Below are 20,696 nucleotides of genomic sequence, written 5' to 3' on the forward strand. Positions count from 1 at the left end.
GATGTATAGATCTGTATAATTAAAAGTACTATTAAACATCCAAAACCATTTAAAAAACTTTTTTATTTTTTGCCTATCCCCTAAATTATTGTTGTCCAAAGCAACAAGCGTATATGTTGAAAGGCTTCTCATCTCTTAAAAATTGTGCAAAAAAGAATAACCTAAACTAAATTCATGTAGCACCCTTGCTAGGATGACAGATAAATTTAGTTATTTTTGGCTCCTCTGTAATTATTTGAGCAGGTATTGTTTTATTTAGGCTGTTCTAGATCTCACAGGCTGTAGGTTTGATTGCTTCTCTTTGCATTGTGGAGACTTCCATAACATAGAGGTCTGGGAGAGTCAACTGGGCAGCTTGAATATTTATTGCTCTGCAGCCAATCCCTGGGGAGGTGTGCCCAGTAGGTAGCAAGGGGAAACATAAATATTCTGGGGTATGGAGCAACCCTGTTCTTGTCCTGCTAGAGATGTTCCAAGCCACAGGGAATGCTGCCCTTTTGAGGCAGTTTTGGTGGAGTCTGCTGGTCAAGATCCCAGCTGTAGCAGAACTAGGGGTCCTATTCCTCAGTACCTTTTGGAGCTAACTAAGCAGTTTCAGCTAAGGATCTAATGATCTAAGGACCTAAGAAAAAATGCCTGGTGAAAGCTTGAATATGTGTAGCTGCCCTGAGTACTGACCTGAGCTCAGTGACTGCGTGGTGTTCTACTTTAGAGTGGCTAGCGGTAGCTTTCTCTGAGATGACACTTATAGGGTCTCTGTTCTAGCCTTCCCATTTGTTTCTAGCTTCAGACCACACAGAGAAGTATCACCTAGTGATGTGTGTCCTCCTGTTACAAGTCAGCATGTTGGAGTATCTCATATTACCCCAGCCCCTCTCCTGTTACAACTTCTACAAGCAATAAATCATAAAATTACATCCACTAGACTGTTTAATAGAACCAGAGTAAATGGACTGTTGCTTATGTGAATGGTGGCCTCTGCATTGTTTCGGTAAAGAACCAGTCAAATCTATGGGGGTCATGCTAGATACATATTTTAGTGAATAGATTTAAATGTAATCTGTAATGGGATGATGTAGCGGGATGACATATCTTTATCAGGGCAGAAAAAAAGTTCTAGGACAATCAAGCTGATCCTTCAGGCCTTAGCTTATGTGAAGTAACTACAGCTGGCTGGATATGAACTACAAATTGATGATCTTGTCCTGGCATTTCTTCATTCTTGGGGAAGCCAAAGAATCCGTTTGATATGTGTCACATAATAGAGACACTGATTATTATTTCCTATGAGACACTACTGTATGTCCTCTATCTTCAGTAAGACTGACAAGTCATCATCCTAGAATGGTATTGCTGAAAAACAGGACATTAAAGGCAGCCATTTCACTTATTTTCTTTTCTCCTCAATATCCAATTGAAATTACAGCAGGCTACCATTTTATATATAGTTAAAAATGTGTATTTGTGTATGCTAGGACAGGAAATGAAGGGAAATCACTATAAGGGGCATGCAGATAAAACAAACATTAATTTTCAGTGAGGAAGGGTTAGAAGTATGGATGCACCGATACTGTTTTTTACCGGCAACTAAGAGTAACTATACTTATACTCAAGTACTCAAAAATACCAAATACCTTTGTGGCGCAATTTAAGCCCATACAGAATGAATGGGCTCAAATCGCACTGCAAGGAATTTCATATGATTTGAACAGGAATGCAGTGCAGTTTCCCAACACCGCCCCTGTGTGAACCCAGGCTGAAGTCACTATGACAAGCCTGGGTTCACACAGGAGCGGGGGGGGGGGGGAGTGCATGTGATTTGCACAGGAAGCGCACTGCAATCCTGTTCAAATCACATGTGATTCTTTACAGTGCGATTTGAGTCCATTAAGTTTGCATGGCTCAAATTGCACCACAAAGGTACTGGTTTTAGGTATCAGAGCATTTGCACGAGGACCAGTACTCATGCAAATGCTTAGTGTCGGCACCAATGACGATAACAGTATTGGTATCGGTACAACTATAGTTGGAACATTTGACATTATTGTTATTTCTGTTTGTGGTTTCCTGAGCCAGTAATGACTGCTCTCTCATTTCCTGAACAGATGTCACAGGAAAAGAAATGAGGGAAAATCTTCCCAAAGGGGTCACAGACAGAAATAAAAATCATTCCACACCCTAATAAAAACTAAAAAAAAAATCAGACTGAAGTTAGCTATTGATGATTGTAATTTACATGGAATACTGAGCATTATTATAATATTTTTTTTTTTCTATGTCGTTTAACATAAAAACCTAATTATAATTGTACAAATATCTACTAATTGGCTAATCTAAATGGCTAAAAAGGCCTTTTATGAAAATGTGTGATATTCATTTTTACAAGCCTTATATGAAAATGTGTGAAATTGACTTTTCCTTTTCCTCTTTTCATCGCAACCAATGGCTTTGCAGAGGAGTGTGTGGAGGATGATGCAGTATCGTGTAAGTTTCTTTACCTGTTGTCATTTTAATTTTATAGCTTTTTTTTTTGTTGTTATTGTCTATTGTTTTCTTTTTATCTCTCATTTCCAGTAACATTGTCGTGCTTTAGAACAGACCTTCTCCTGAGTAATGTAAAGTGCAGGAAACAATCATCTGATTTTAATGAGTGCATAAGCATCTGCTACTAACTCACATCCAGCTCATCCCTCTATAAATGTCTTATTTATTGGAAACATGGCTACTTTGTTCCTAATGATGGGATTTAAGATCAGTTCCTCCAGATGTTTGCTTGAAATTGACTGGTAAATAAAGTGAGAGGAGAACGTATTGTCACATTTGCATTTCCATTAAGCAGGTTTTATTTCTATGCGATAGAAGTGTTGAACTGATACATGAATGCTGTCAGCACAATATTTGTAAAGATATAAAACCAGTCACGTATGGAATACTCATGCTGTATGACTCCATAGGTTGCCCTGGAACAATTACATGGAAATATAAACCTTTATAGTGAGAGAGTTGACATTTAAAGAGCATTTCATGAAAGCATCCTTGTAAAAAAAAGTGTGGCCTCTTTTGAACTTCCCGTTGATGTTATTGCCTTTGCCTTGGCACTGACAAAATGATCCACACACAATCCACCTACAAAATAATCTGTTAAATGCTACAGAGAGACCAACGATTTTACGCCAAGAGCAGTGGTCTTCAAACCAGCTTGATGCCTGGGGAATTAAGTTTGGGTTTGGGATTCTGTTAAGCAGGTGAAAGTAGTAAAACATCTCATGTCCGTGGCAGTTTTTTCACATGTTAAAGTAAGCATTTTGTGCTAGAAAATTACTTAAAACCCAACTCTGGGCAAGCCCCAATGCAAGGGTTAATTGCTCGTTTAGGTCTAGTACATAGGAAAGAAGATCTACTTACCTGAACCTCCACTCCTCCTTGCAGCTAGACTGGTCTCCACAGCTTCTGCTCCTCCATACTCCAGCAGTCTAGGGTCCTGGCATCATCATCTATTGCCGTGCACTGGACATAATGACATTGAGGGACAGTCCACTGCCGGAGTGTGGGGGTTTGCCATCTATCAGGGGTGCAGAGGATCAGGTAAGTAAAATGGTTTCTCCTCTCCCATAGTCAAAACAAGCTATTGTCCCTTGCAGTGCAGGCGCAGCCCCACTGCAAGGGATAATTTTCTAGTGGCCCGGAGTTGGGCTTTTAAACTTCCATACAGTATATCTTTTTGACAACAGATGTCTTGGAGAATAAAATACATTTTATTACACACAAACAATATAATACCCAACTTTTTAGTAACAATTAAACTATGCAGTCGCATCAACTAAATAGATACCATACATGTCAAGGAGAAAAGCTATGATACCTAAAATGTTTCATAAGTGATGCCCTAAAAGCCTTTACCTGTTATCGTATTAGAGTTAACTATGAATTATGGCCCTAAAATTATTGCTGTCACTTTGACCCTTATATCATTGAATAAAATCACCACAGTCTCATCTTGATGCATATTTTAGTCTGTATAGCCTGACAGCTAGAAAAATCGACTGCTGCATGATCAATCTGTACATTCAATTTGACATAGTATATCCAAACATCATTGAGTTTGTTTATAGACTAGGTCAAGAACCCTGGCTCTAGAAAGTAGTGCAATTTTCCCATACGTGACTATGACTGAGAACAACTAGTGTTAAACCTGTTGTATAACTGGTTGTTTCAATAAAGTTGCCATTTTATAGGACGTTTCCACTAAAATCTTTTTTATCTTCTTGTGACTTTTTGAATACTATGATTGCGCACCTGCTATGGCGAGCATCCTCACATGTTGTCAGGCAATCTGCTTATTCTCTCCTTATTGACTCCTGGCACCAGCCTTGTCTTAAAGGAACAATAATGATTTTTCAGAAAACTTCATTTCAGATAATTAGTCCTTCTCCTGAGACTGGTTGGCAAATGGATGATTACAGAGGTTACAAATCAACACATTACAAACCTCAGGCTGTTTCCTTAGTCATATTGGTGTTTTGTACAAAAGATCTACGTTGTACTGAGAAAACAGTTTATTTGCAAAATACACATACTGCAATACTGGGTAGTACCAATATGATGCTCCAAGGTGCAGGCAATGTCATGTCACAACTCTGTGCATGCATACTGAGCATACATTTTTAGATATCTTACAATGCAAAAATACATATTTAAAAACCTACAAGGGCATAACTAACATCATAGCATCCTTAGTTGGTATCGGGCTTGAGTATGGTGAGGGTAAAGGTAGACAAAGGCATTACAAAAATCAACTTTATTCTGTCTTTGTTCACTTCCCAACAAATTAGCAAAGAGCTCTTCAATGCTGGTTTAGATGTTGTACACCTGAATCCACCTGTCCAAGCCAGCTAAATTATTATTATAGTACAGGATTTATATAGCACCAACAGTTTACACAGTAATTTACAACATGAAGGCAGACAGTACAATTACAATACAGTTTAATACAGTAGAAATCAGAGGACCCTGCTCTTTAGAGCTTACAGAAGGGAGGGTCAAGAGATACAAAAGGTAATAACTATGAGGGATGAGCTGATGGAGAAAATAAAAGTACAGTTGTTAGGTGGAGGTGGGATAGGCTTCTCTGAAGAGAAGGGTTTTCAGGAATTGTCTAAAAGTGGACAGAGTAGGAGATAGTTGGACAGATTGGGGCAGGGAGTTCCAGAGGATGGGAATGGCTTGAGAGAAGTCCTCAAGGTGACAAGAAAGCTGGAGAGCAGGAGGTCTTGGGAGGAATGAAGAGAACAGTTAGGTCAGTATTTTGAGACTAGGTTAGTGATGTAGGTAGGGGCCGAGTTGTGGATGGGTTTGTAAGTTATTGTTAGTTTTTTTTAATTGAATCCATTGGGTGAGTTGAAGCCAGTGGAGGAATCAGCAGAGAAGGGTAGCAGACATTGAGCGGTTGGTAAGGTGGATGAGTCTGGCAGCAGCATTCATGATGGACTGAAGGGGTGATAGCCTATGTAGGAGTGAGGAGGAAGTTGCAGTAATTCTACCTGATGCAAAGCAGAAGGCTAGTACAAAACTGAGACTGTTAGTTGTACTATATTACACAGCATGAGACCTAGAAGGGGAAAGAGTATTATCGCCAATGATGGCTACATTTAGAAGTGTGTAACCATTGGTGACAACCAGTGTATAGACGATACAACACAGGTCACCAATGCAAAGGAAGAAATCAAAAGGGTGAATAGTTGGGGTGTAAGCTAAACCACTTGTCACTGCAGCGTGTTTGATACCACACACAAAGCTTGCCAAGGGCCCATAAACCCTTTATGTTACTATCTTATTACATGCTAATGACAAAAACACTCTCAACAAGTTCTAGTTCAACATATCAATATTCTAGTAACAACAGTCTATTGCAAATATTGTTTTGTGAAAAATTAACATAATTTTTCTAGGACAAATGAATATTTGCCTCAAGACTGTGTGTATCTTAAGACTGCTATGTATATAGGTAGCCTTAAGCAAGGGTAAAGGAGACACTGTGGTAATCCCAGTCCAAAGGAGAGATATGCACTTTTCCATGTTTAGGTCCTGAACTGCATATTAACATTTTTATTATTACAAGAAACAAAGAAGAAATGGGAATTAATTATTTTTAAGTATACCAAGCAGCTTCTCATTTTAAAACTATCTTGCTGTTCTCTTAGACTTGAGCTCCCACAACACATCAACAGGGGATTTAAAATCAATTGTATGCAGGCACCATAAAACACATACAGTCAGTTATAAATATATACTGTAGCTACATTAATGGATTCTAAGGAAAGATGTAAGTAGTCCTGAGAGTTTGTAGGTTGAGGACCAAAGTGTCACAGAGATGACCATACACTAATCACATTAGAACACCATTAATGTGTTTTTCATAATTTATTCAACATGATAAAGTCATTAAAAATTCAAAGTATCTCAGTGTTAATGTTACACTACATACAACACAAGTATTTTCTCTTCTTAAATGTAAGTGCATGTTATCTGTGAATGCAAACATTTTAACCCCTTCCTGTCCAGTGTCATTAGTACAGTGTCAGTGCTTTTTATTAACACTGGTCACTGGGGATGTCAGTGGCAGTTAGTCAGTTCCCACCCAGTGTCAGAAGGCCCACTGTAGTCCCGCTATAAGCCGCTGATTGCCGCCGTTACTAGTATAAAAAAAATAAAAATTCCAGTAAATATACCGCCATTTGTAGACAATATAACTTTCACGTAAACCAATTAATTTACATGTATTTGGATTTTTTTTTTTAGCAAAGACATGTAGTCGAATACATTTTGGCCTAAATTCTTTAATATGATTTTTTTTTTTTTTTTTTTATTTACTGGATATGTTTAAAAGCAAAAAGTCAAAAATATTGTTTGTTTTTTTCAAAATTGTTGGTCTTTTTTTGTTTATAGCACAAAAAATAAAAACCACACAGGTGATCTAATACCACCAAAAGAAAGCTCTATTTGTGGGAAAAAAGGACATTGATTTTGTTTGGCTGCATGACCGCGCAATTGTCAGTTAAATTAATGCAGCGCTGTATCACAAAAAATGGCCTGGTCAGGAAGGGGGGTAAATCCTCTGGAAGGCAAGTGGTTAAAGGCTCATATCTAATCCTGTCTGCTGCCATTTGTGTGGTCAGTTTCACTGCACCCATAAGTGCACCCAGTACAGACAGGGAAGATGATCGAATGGGTGCTGGAAGAAAACAGAAAAAGTCATCTATGGCTTCTTTCTGTGTCCATCACATCTTCATTGAGTATAGGGGAGCTGTGACTCTAATAATAAACATTCTGCCACTGCACTCTGCCATCCTTATAGACTGCTGACTGCAGAGCTAATGCTAACATATTAAGCACATATAACATTCATAGAGTAAAGGGACTACAATTTTCTATTTTTAGTTTAGGTCTGTGCTTACCTATAGAAATAGTTGATCCTGTCATTGTGTACACAAGAAAAAATACACTGGGGTTGATTTACTAAAACTGGAGTGTGCAAAAACGGGTGCAGCTCTGCATAGAAACCAATCAGGTTTAATAGAAGAAATGGGTGGGTGATATTTCTTACTGTCAGCAACCCTAACTTAACTGAAACAATAGTAAAAACAAAAACCCTTTATGGGATTTTTAAGGCAGATATGGCAATCTTGTATATTTCAATAAAGGACTAGTATGCCAAGTTTATTACAAAAGATCCACATAGTATATAAATACATTACATACACAGAGCTAAAAGTTAATAAAAGCCTATGTGTCCATAACCGCTTTCCCACCACCCTATAGCTGAAATACTGCTACAGGGTGGCAGGGGTGCACATTATTCACAAGGGCATCTAAACCCCAATCCAAAAATTATACTTTTTGCAGCTTGCCAATATCATCCTTTATGTGACTCTGTTAGTATATTTTATTTAAGCTTTTTTTTCACCTGGTCTTCCAACCAGTAACACACTTCCTGTCTTGAAATGGCCATGTTTTCTATAGAGGAGCAACGTAGCCACCCGTGGACAGCAGCATTCAACCTATGGGGAGGGTAGTTTTAGTTAGACTAGTAGCTAGTACTTTTTAAAGAGAAACATTTTTCCTTTTTGATATTGTTTTCACTAAATGAATAAAATCTGACCATTGTAAACACTGCTGTCAGTGGTAAATGGTTTGTCTCAACCCTCTCACTTCTACTTTCGCTGCACAGCCTTGTCTGATAAAAGGAAGTTGAAAAATAGCAGACTAGCTGATGAGATCAACAGGTAAAAAATACACAGCATTTGAAACATACAATATATTCAATTTTTATTTTTGAGTTTAGATATGCCTTAACAAAGTGAATGTTCCTTTAGCTCAACATAGAAGGGAAAGCTAAAATAATGTTGAGAGAAATTTAGAAAAGTAGGATTTTTGCATGAACAATCTGGAAAGACTGAATTAAATACAGCCTCACCTTATTCACTAAGGTAAGTGAGCATTCGCTATGCAAAGCGGGGGAGGGAAGGGGTGTTTACCCACCCCTAGAGAACCCATCGGTGGTGGCTGTGCAGTAACTAGGTAATAAAGCCAAGTCAGCAGATCTGCTTGCTGGGATCCTGTGAATGAGTTGACAAAGGCTGCTTTAATTGAGGATTGTGATTAAAGGTCTGATGGAACATGTTTATTATAATCGGACCAAGTTTCAGGTACTACTATGGCACTCTGTACTCTTTCATGTGTAGCCAAGTTAAATGGTGGTACAGAGGGACAATGCAGCTGGTCTTAGTAGGTGATAATTACCTTCTAACTGGAGAGGAATAGCACTGCAGAGTGATGTCAGGGTGTGCTGGAACCTCTATACCCCCTTCTCTCTCAGAAATCTGCATGGTTACTTAGCTGGTTATTACAACTTTTGTTTCCTGTTGGCTGCTGTGCAGGTGTTCAGATGTTGATGACATTATAGCTCATAGTTGTCTGATACAGTATTTATTTTATTTTTTTTATTTTTATTTTTGGACAGTATTTTATATGCATACTTAAGTTACATAGTTAGTCTGGCTGAAAAAAGACAGAAGTCCATCCAGTTCAACAATTTAAAAAAAAAAAAAAAGTTATAATCCTATACCCACAGTTGATCCAGGGGAAGGCAAAACAAACCTCAGCAGAGTATGATCCAAATTGCTCCTGCAGGGGAAAAAATTCCTTCCTGATCCCCCCAATTGGATATTCCCTGGATCAACTTTTCCTATAAATGTTATATCCAGTTATATTCTGTGTATCCAAGAAAGAATCCAGGCCTTTTTTAAAGCAATCCACTGAGCTGGCCAGAACCAACTCTTGAGGGAGTCTATTCCACATTTTCACAGTTCTTACTGTGAAGAAACTTTTCCGTGTTTGGAGATTACATTTCTTTTCCTCCAGACATAAAGAGTGCCCCCTTGTCCTCTGTGTTGACCTCAGGGTGAATAGCTCTACACCGAGTTCACTATATGAACCACTGATGTATTTATACATGTTGATTGTATCCCCCCTTAATCTCCTCTTCTCAAGGGAGAATAAATTCAGTAAATTATCAAAACTTGTAGCAATACTTTTTGTAGTATTTTTTGGTGTGTAACTGGTAATTCAATACCAATTCAATTACAGTTATCACATTTGTTCATTCCCTAAAATATTGCCAGCTTCTGACCAGCATTAAAGAAGATCTAAATACACAATTGAAGAAATAAAGGGATTTTATTTAGGTGCCAAAAACATGATTCTAACAACCACATAATATGTAGGTTGATATTGTGCTATACCTAGTGCAATAATTGGAATGGTATGGTTCTAATAGACTCTTATAACTGACAACTGCACTGTACATTGGGCTGTATATGACATGTTTCCGACCACTACTCTATGTATGCTGGGTTGCATATGGCATTTTCCTGACTACTGCACTGTGTACACTGGGCTATATATGACATGTTACTGGCCTCTGCACTCTGTACAATGGGCTGTATATGACATTTTCCTGACCACTGCATTCAGTACACTGGACTGTATATGGCATTTTTCTGACCACTGCATGGTGTATGTAGTCTTTATATGACATGTTCCTGGTCCCTGCACTGTTTATGCTGGGCTGTATATGACATGTCCCTTATCACTGCACTGTGTACACTGGACTGTATAGGACATGTTCCTGACCACTGCACTGTGTAAACTGGGCATATATGACATGCTTCTGACCACTGCACTCTCTATGTCAGGTTGTATAGGACAAAATCCTGACCACTGCACTCTGTATGCCAGGCTGTATATGACATAATCCTGACCACTGCACTCTGTATGCCAGGCTGTATATGACATAATCCTGACCACTGCACTGTACATTCTGCACTGCACTCATTATGTTAATTAAATTTTCCTGAAGGTTGGTTGAGTGAAGAACACATATTTGTAATGGAAGATTTCCATTTTTTAGAAATGATTGTGCTGATATTTGTACATGTCTGAATCCCACTTGTGACACAGTCACCCCTGAAAGTGCTGGAGACTAAAAAGCCTTTCTAGTCCTGGGCAGGCTACACAGTGTAAACTAACCAATTAGCCACATTTGAAATCATAAATTGTGAAAATAATTTTGGTGTAGACTAGGGATTATGAAATGAACCGTATAATGCATATAAAGCACAACTACGTCCTCTGCAGGTTCCTGGAACAATAGCTATAATAAATTTTGGCATACTGAGCTGTATAAGCAACAGGTCTTTTTTCAGCAAAGCAGATAAGAATTTTCTGAAACACGTGTAAAAAGTTGCCTAACACACCATCTGTTGACTGAAAAGGAGAATACTAAATATTCAAAAGCATTGTTGCATAATTACCTAACTAAATTTACTTAAAAAGGAAAATATATAATTTTTTAATCCAGACAAAAAAATAAATAAACAAATAAAAACAGAGGTCTTGGTCATTCTCAGCACATCCAAGAAGCAATGCAGTACAGGGTTCCAACTTAAACATGCCATGCATTGCTCTTTATGGGATTTATTTCAAGCTGCTGCAGTCACTATTTAATCCACATGCAGCACAGAACAACTCTGCATTTTAAGTACCATAAAAAAGAATAGTCAGTAAGAATTAAAACTGTTCCAATGCTGAAAAATTAGAAAATGTCTCATATAAGATAGGCCATAGCAGTTCATGTATTCAACTTAGGTTAGGAATTCCATATGCTAGTTTTGGGATAGGCATGCTGAATCTATTGATTGGGTCACTTCCTTGGTACTAGTATACCGCACATACGTTGGAAATGGCTGATTCTACCAGAGTCTAATCACTCCAGTGTTTTGCTTTATAACAGGGTACAATAATTATTTCTACTAGCAGAGACCTGATAACACGCTATAAGTGGTACCTAAGGAAAATGTTGTTGTAGCATTTTCCATGGGTGGGTGTTCCACTGTTGTCTTCCTTACAAGCTGCATATTACCATCCCTTGTGTGTAAAGATACAGCAGCAGCTAATGAATAGTCATTAACCTAAGGGCGGGTTGAGTCCTGGATCAGTCAGTTTGATGGATTTATATATTCATCAAGTCAAGGATATGCTGAGAACATTTCACCTAGAGGTTAGGGGAGTATTTGAAATCACTCCATATTAAGATCTCCTCATTTATTAATAGTGTAACATGCTGTATTTCCAGTTGTATAACACTGGTTGTTCACCATAGGTGAATGTAATAATATTTACATTTTCATCATAGACTTCCAAAAATTTGATGACATCAAAGATCATGACAACACTACTAGTTAATTAATTTGCTTCTTAGGTCATGATAATATCTGGATTTTTTTATATAGCACAATAAAGCAGTGAAACCATTTATACAGTTTTGTTTTATGTTTTATCCAGGCTCCAGAATAGGCTCTCTGTTAAACCACACAAATGTATAATGTTACCAGTCCGACACCCTATACCTCAATTATTCATCCACTTTATCCTCACAGGTAGCCCATTTGTTCCAGACTATTAAACAATGTATACCAATGCTAAAAGCAGGAAGTGAAACATTAACTAGCAAAAGAACTTTAATTGTGTGTTATCTAACATTTACACACCGTGAATTTTACTCATGCTGAAGATAAGTGATTTTTGTTGCTCAAAGGTTTGTATTTTGTATAACTGTCTTCTTTTAAAAGGAAACATCACAACCACAGAACACTTTCTAAATTGGTTTCAGGTTCCTTTTAAAGGATTTGCATAGGGAGTATTAAATCTGTCCTGGAGCTTATCCTTCAGCATTGGTAGTTACAACCATGTTCATGCTGTAAGTTTTATTCATATAAGGCCTATGTCACAACCCATAAATAAAGACAAAGCAATTATACGTCTTTGCAAAGTGTTCTGAGTTATTTATTTAGGACACCTCTAAAACAGGTAAGTGGATTGAAACATGATTTATTTCAAAATTACAAATTACAGTATCCTAGCATAATAAAACAGGAAATTGTTCTTCTTATTATTTAGGATTTATTCACCCTCGATGTAAGTTGAGCATGCGTAAATGCACGTGTGTTGGTATGCTGTGTTGCTTTTTTAAACATGGGCTGTGTTGAACTGTAAAGCTTTTTTTAACGTTAGTATAGTTCAACTTTAGTGTGGGAAGCCGGCTGTGACTCTTTGCAGCTTTACAGCCGGCTTCCCACTGAGCTGCGTCAAGCTTTGTGAATGGCCCCGCAACCTCCTGGGGCCTGTAACATGTCCCAAAAAGCTGTGAGCGAAGAGGGAGGGCTGAACTTCCACTCAGATCACCTAGGTGATTACCACTGAGCCGTGTTGAGCTTTGAAAATGGTCCTGCAGCCTCCTGGGACTTGTGACGTGTCCTAGAAAGCTGTAGGCAAATAGAGGGGGCCTGAACTTCCACTCAGATCACCTCACAACCATAGTAAGATGAATACACCAGAAGTAGCCTCGGTTGGACTACAACAAGACCAGGGCAAGCATCTTAGACCCTCAGTGGGATAGTGCTGGGTGGAGACCGCCAGCATGACACATAGAAGTTGCCATGACGACACATTTTGCCCGATAGTGCTTTGTCAAAGTGAGCAACTGAGAGAGACCGGGATATAATGGGCTGACCCCATAGGAGGGGGCGGGCTTGGAGGACCAGGATTCTAAAAGGCACATACAAATATACTTAATGTTGGTGTGAAAAAAATCGCATTATCTATGCCACAACAGAGCCTCATAGTAAACCATAAGAAACTATAATACAATCTCTTAGATTGTATGCTCCAAGGAGCAGGGCCCTCCTAACCCTCTTGTATTGAACTATATTGTTGCTGTATTGTCTCCCGTTATTTTGTAAAGCGCTGAGCAAACTGTTGGCACTATATAAATCTTGCATAATAATAATAATAATGCAATAATAGATAAATTACATTCTATTCAAATACTACAATTATAAACTTCTATTCAAAAGCAGCTGGTTGGTATTACTTTATGTCACAATAACATGAGTAAATAGTGTGTGTGTGTGTGTGTGTGTGTGTGTGTGTGTATATATATATATATATATATAAAAATTGGATGTTGTTCTGTGTCAAAGCCCAAGTTGAAAATCCAGAAAGTTTCCCTTCTGCATAAGAAGGAGAATCTTTCATTTTGAGTAAGGTATTTGTCATCAATACATTCAATGGCCACAACCTCTATGAATCCAAAGTCCTTATTGGGACGGTGAAGGAAATGGTGAGGAACGCTATGTTTATCATAGTTACTTAAAGCAGAACCTCCCCTTTAGGATGAATTTGAGCTTAAGGCTCTAAGCACACGTTTTAACAACGTTGGTAGTGTTAGCTGTGTAAAGTCTGTGTACGGTTTTCAGCGGGTTTTAGCATTTTTGCATTAGCGTTTAGCCATGTTTTTCCATGTTTTCTTGCATTTGTGTTTTTTACACCAAAAAATAAATACAATTTTTTTTGATGGTTTGCCATGTTTAACAGAGTTTTTTCTGCATTTACCAGCCTTAGAGCATTTTTACAGCTAAAAAACTCCTCTAGAAACCCACTAGTTCTGTTTTTTTTTTCAGCCAAAAAGCGCCCCTGCCAAAAAACGCTGATTAAAGCCAATGGACACATTGGATAACATGCTGCAGAATTTACTGGCTGTAGAAAAAAACGCCAAAAGCCAAAAACAGGCGCTGTAAAAACGCTCAGTGTGCATGAGGACTAAAGCTCTGCTAACTTCCTTCAGCCAATCATGTGCAAGCAAAAATGGTGTTTTTTTCCCCTTTCCCATAATTAGGTATGCTTTTCAAAGTGAAGTTTCACCACATTCACTAAAGCTCTGGGGAAAATTCTCTTGTAGAGTGCAACTTCACTTGTACACACTGTATATGCCGTTACTAAATCAACCCCTATATGACCAGTGAATCTACTTGGTAAAGACTAGAAATGTCTATGATATAATGTATTCATAGATTGCATGAAGCAATTAACTTGTAAAATATGAAAATGATACTAACAATCATCTCTAGGTAAACTGTAAATAAAAAACAAAATGAAATTACAGAAGATTGTATCTTTGATAGCCAAAAGGGAAGATGCCAACCAATCAATTACAGGTAATAAAAATAATTATATTAATATGAAAATCAGTTGTAGGTGATGGATTAAATGTTCTTCTTTTCTGGCCTGAGTGAATTTGTGATCACAAGTAGTGATTTAAACAAGTTCTAAATTAATTGGATTTTGGATGATTGGAGAGTCTCTTGAACTAATTAGCTGAACAAAAGTTACTCAAGGGTTCGCTTATAGCTACAGTTTCCCTGATTAATTTAGGTAGCACAGCACAGTAATGTGAACATCGATGAGATCATTTCATAACGGCTCTAAGGGTATAGACTGTATAAAGGAAACATGTTTTTTTTGGGGGGGTGTTCAGTAAAGAAAATGTTGTATTTTGTTGCTTATTTTTGCAACCCGACCCTAAAACTAGGTCACCAATTATTTATTTCAGGTACTTATATAGCGCTGTCAATTTACTCAGCGCTTTACATAAGTCCCTAACCCTCAAGGGGTGTACAATCTAAGGTCCCTAAACTCACATTCATACATACACAATTTAGACAGGTTCCAATTAACCTACCAGCATGTCTTTGGAGTGTGGGAGGAAACTGGAGTACCTTGAGGAAACCCACGCAGGCACAGGGAGAACATTGAAATTCCAGGCAGGTGGTGTCATGGCTGGGATTTGAACCAACGACCCTACTACTGCCAGGCGGAAGTGCTAACCATTTAGCCACTGTGATGCCAAGGATGAGTCACAATATCTCCCAATGACACCAACAATGGGGCCCAATGATACTGCTGATGGGGCATAACTCCTCTCACTGACACCAACGATGTGGCACAATTCCTCCCACTGACACCAAAGATGGGGCATTGTTTTTGCTCCACTGACATCGGGACATTTTCTACTCTCAAAGGTCACAGTCCGGCCCTCCTAAAATCTGAAGGACAGTAAACTGGCCCTTTGTCTAGAAGGTTTGAAGACCTCCTGGGTTACAGCATTGGGTTTCTCCACTGGATTCTCCACCACCTGAATATTCCCGGTGAGTGCCTCCTACATGCCTGGCCAGCCTGTAGAGAGCTATTGCCTATACTATCTGGGCTCAACCGCACACCGTGCATGTGGATGAGCATGTAAGCGTTCTTAACAGGTCCAATAATGTATTATCTTAAATGCAGTGCCTTCCAAATAGGCTTCAAGCAGTTCAACATTTAGTTTTAGTACAAATAACAGCTAGTCAACTAATGGCATGTCCTAACTTGCATCAAACACCTAAAACATTTGGCGTATTCCTCAGTTTAGGGCAGTGGATGCAAATTATTCCTACAGTATATGCCTCTGTAGCCAATTGTGCATACAGAAATTTTGGTGCATAGCGCAGGCTATTTTTAGAGAGTAATTTATTACAACTTACATACAACGGTTTCAGGCTGTTTGACCTTCATCGGTACAAGGTAGTAATGGAAGCTTTGCAATACATGCTTCTATGGTAAATTTTACCTAACACAAAGCTGACGCTGCGATACTTTCATTTAAAAAACTGGACTTCACAATTATTTTTATGAATTTTTATTGTAGAAACAAATATGAAATCCAAGTCATACCCCTAAATCCATACAAAGCTGCACAATTTAAAATAAGGTTTGGATGGAAAATGTCTAGCGTTAAATCTTCAGTAAAAATTATTTGTCAAAAAATCAGATAAGCAGCTGAAGTTGTTTGCAAATGTTGACTTTTCTGTAAAGATTGAGTTGGCCCCTCAGCATCCCTACCGGTCTTTTAATGTGTTTGGCTGCTACATTGACCAATAAGGAGGATGGAGGCCAAACTCAACTTTTCCAATAAAATATGGGACTTACATGTAACTTCAGCTACTTCTGATTATGCCTTAACTAGATGTTTTAACCAGCTCGAGTCCAGACACTTTTACCTCCTGCCTACAAATGCCACTTTTCAGATCTCAGTGCTGTCACACTTTGAATGACAATTATTCAGTAATGCAACACTGTACCAAAATTATTTTTTTAGCATTTTTTTAGACACAAATAGAGCTTTCTTTTAGTGCTATTCTCAATCTAAATTCGATCAGCTATCTGAGTAGGCTAGGCTAAGGACATTCACATTTGTGTTCTTAGGCTGTTCCAAAATCACTCTAATTTTTTGAAGAATGATTCTTAGAACATTCTTCAGTTTTTACCAATCTAAAACAGAATCATCTAAAGGACTTTCCCTGTATATTGCCCCATTGTTGTTTCCTCTAGTTTAACGCGATTCACATTTCTTGCTTATGAGCATAATCCTGAAGTATAGATTGAGTATTATCGCAAATACTTTGTGGATTATACCTTTTTTTTCAGGACATTTTTTAATTTAGCTGTAGATTTCTTGCTACTGCCATAACCTACCACCAAGGAACAACCCAAAATAAACTCCTGCTCCTGACAATCACAGCAATACTACATTTGTGTATGTTATTTGTTGTTTGTACAGTATTAGGACCTAGGAGCACATTTTGCTTTTTTTTTTTTTAATCTAACCTAAATTTTACACTGATACTAATTTTATTCTATTTTTTTTAAACTAAGGTAGCACTTATGCTCTGTGAGGGATATTACAGAAGTTGCACCTATACAACATGACTATCCTGATCTAGCTAGTAAAAACCCATTTCTAGCCAATGGGTAGCTGGCAAGAGGCCCACCTAATGGAATTTGGGAGATAAAGGTATCAAGCACATTAAAAATTCTTGGCTGTTTGCTTCAGTTTAATCAGATATATGCTGTTGGTCAATCTGAATCTGCAGCAGGGATAATGTCCTTTCCTGCCCTCCTCTTAAAGACTAAGTACAGCCAAAATAAAAACACAAAAATCAGCACAAGGAACATAACTTAGTCATTTGGATGTGTCCTTTGTTCTAATGCCTCTTCTGTTAGGTGAAATCTTCCTTCATTCCTGCCTCCTCCATTCTTGCCCCTACCATGTTCTGGTGCAGTTGAGGTTAATAGAAATATGGAAGCTATGACAAGAGTGCCCGACTATGCCTGCCCTTCCCACCCAGCTCTATTCATAGAAGCAGCACTGCAGTTTCTATGAATGGAGGCGGGACGGCTGATTAAAAGGTCCACACCTCCATTCATAGATTGTGTTTCATTGTATAGTGGTGCCTACCACAGTCATTTCCAGTTTCTGCAGGGAATATACATTACTTACATTGGTCCAAGCTGGATTAAAAATGACCACATGTGGAATTAATTTTTAAAGTGCAAATAAATGTGTGGTGCTATTTTGTGCCTGGAAAAAGTTCCATCTGCCTGTGTACATTCTAGAAAGGAAACCTCATATGGAAAATTCCCTTCTCCTCCAAAGCAAATACTTTTTTTTTTACTTTTTGCTTTAGTGCAATATGTGCCCACTATATGACAATAGAACGAACAGTTACTACAAAATTTTGTCCATGTACACTATATTGTCAAAAGTATTGGGACGCCTGCCTTTACATGCATATGAACTTTAATGGCATCCCAGTCTAATTCCGTAGGGTTCAATACTGAGTTGGCCCACCCTTTTCAGCTATAACAGCTTCAACTCTCCTGGGAAGGCTGTCCACAAGGTTTAGGAGTGTGTCTATGGGAATGTTTGATCACTCTTCCAGAAGCACATTTGTGAGGTTAGGCACTGATGTCGGACGAGAAGGCCTGGCTCACTCTGTGCAGGCCAGTCAAGCTTCTCCACCCCAAACTCACTCATCCATGTCTTTATGGAACACTACTGCGCAGTCATGTTGGAACAGGAAGAGGCCATCCCCAAACTGTTCCCACAAAGCTGGGAACATGAAATTTTCCAAAATGTCTTGGCATGCTGACGCCTTAAGAGTTCCCTTCACTGGAACTAAGGGGCCACGCCTAACCCCTGAAAAACCTCCCCACACCATAATCCCCCCTCCACCAAACTTTACACTTGGCACAATGCAGTCAGACAAGTACCATTCTCCTAGCAACCATCAAACCCAGAAACATCCATCAGATTGCCAGACAGAGAAGCATGATTCGTCACTTCAGAGAACACATCTCCACTGCTTTAGAGTCCAGTGGCGGCGTGATTTACACCACAGCATCTGACACTTTGCATTACACTTGATGATGTAAGGCTTGGATGCAGCTGCTCGGCCATGGAAACCCATTCCATGAAGCTCTCAATGCACTGTTGTGCTAAACTGAAGGCCACACAAAGGTTGGAGGTCTTTAGCTATTGACTCTGCAGACAGTTGGAGACTTCTGCGCACTGTGTGCTTCAGCATGCACTGACCCCGCTTTCTCATTATACATGGCCTACCATCTTGTGGCTGAGTTGCTCTTGTTCCCAGTTGCTTCCATTTTGTTATAATACCACTAACAGTTGATAGTGAAATGTTGAGTAGCAAAGAAATTTCAAGGATGTACTTATTGCAACCTATCACAGTACCACGCTTGAATTCACTGAGATCCTGAGAGCGACCCATTCTTTCACAAATGTTTATAGAAGCAGTCTGCATGCCTAGGTACTTGATTTTATACAATCAAAAATGTAATATCACAAAGATATAGGTGGAGTAGCCTAATAGTGAGCTCAAAGAAAGCACCTTTTTGGTGGTGTGGGTGCTAACCAAATAAATTTAAGTAACAAAAAAAGGGAGTTATAATTGCATGATGCAAACTACCAACGTAGGTAATAACCACCCAGGCAATGTAGCTCATATGTAAAACCACATATTTTTATTAATCCCATGTTGGGAGAGAAAAGTGAAATCCGTAGATGGTGACACATACAATCACTGAACACAGATTTAAAAACAATGAAAGATAAGCAATCCGGATTGCAACATATAAATTTCAGTGGTATTCACCTTAGACTGGTATGAGATTTTGTGCAGCGCTGAAACGTTACATATGAAACTATAATTTAGCATATAGATCATGACTATGAATAAATAACATAATAAATATGCATTTTGACTATTGAAAGATGCAGTAGATGTGACTAAGCACATGTGATGATGTAGTGGTTGTTTCCGATGTGTGGGAACATCAAATTAAGATACAAGTTGATCAGATATCCAGTATTGGGATACGATGGAATATAATCATGGTATTCTACAGTGTTGAAATGGATTCATACTGTCCCATTTTGTTTCAAAAACTTGAAAGCTGTGTGGTATACATCAGAAAATATCGTTGAGACGTATAATGTTATCCCATGTGTAGATGTTGCTCTAAACAGGCTGAGTAAAGAGTGTGAGGTACAGCTGAGAGAAAGTAGATAGACTTCAGGTGAAGTGTGTTACAGCATGTACTGATGGTTGATAGTACACCACACTCACCACTGTCAAATTGATTGAAGGCAGGAACAATTCCAGGTAGTAAGGATCTCAGTACGCTGTAGCTCTATTTCCAAGTAGTGGATGAATGATGAATAACTAACACAGTCCCCTTCAGGATAATCAGACCTCATATTGTGGATTGCAAAGTATGCAGTGTTCCTGCCGGATCGGAAAGCATGTCGAGTGGTGCAGCATCTGAAATAGCTCTCACCAGTCCGTGATATCAACCATGTGGGACGTTGCTTCCGGGTGTGATGACATCAGTATACATTGATGCATTCCGTCCATCAATCAATGCAGACTTCTTCAGTCTGCGCTTTTCTCTCCCAACATGGGATTAATAAAAATATGTGGTTTTACATATGAGCTACATTGCCTGGGTGGTTATTACCTACTTTGGTAGTTTGTATCATGCAACTACAACTCCTTTTTTTTTGTTGCTTGATTTTCTACACCTGTGAACATGGAGGTAATTGGAACACCTGAATCCAATGATTTGTAGGGGTTTCCCAATACTCTTGGCAATATAGTGTATAATCTATAGGACATATCTAAAGCTGAACTCCAACAAGGTAGGTATTTTGCCTAATGCAGCATTTTTACTTTTGTCCAATAAGTTCTAAGTTTTACCCACTCCTGCCAGTTAGCAGAGCCATGTTGGTAACCTGTAAATCAAAGAAAATAAGTGAGCGCTTTAAAGGACGAGCAGCTGAAACACATAGGACAACCAAAAGATTCCTCACATAAATATAAAAGTAAAGTGCAGCGCTAAAGAAAACA

The 20,696-nt window shown here is 38.5% G+C and overlaps 1 protein-coding gene across 1 annotated transcript in view; it reads left to right on the forward strand.

Annotated features, from left to right (window-relative positions):
* GPC6 (glypican 6) overlaps positions 1 to 20,696 on the forward strand; it is an 885,938-nt gene that overhangs the window by 747,470 nt on the left and 117,772 nt on the right. The window contains exon 7 of the mRNA XM_089680474.1: positions 2,455 to 2,484. Within this exon, the coding sequence (XP_089536600.1) occupies positions 2,455 to 2,484 (30 nt within the window). The remainder of the gene's footprint in view (positions 1 to 2,454; positions 2,485 to 20,696) is intronic.

The sequence above is a fragment of the Staurois parvus genome, unplaced genomic scaffold (assembly GCF_062004578.1).
Source record: "Staurois parvus isolate SC_StPar_1 unplaced genomic scaffold, SC_StPar_1.0 ptg000243l, whole genome shotgun sequence".
NCBI classification, from domain to species: domain Eukaryota; kingdom Metazoa; phylum Chordata; class Amphibia; order Anura; family Ranidae; genus Staurois; species Staurois parvus.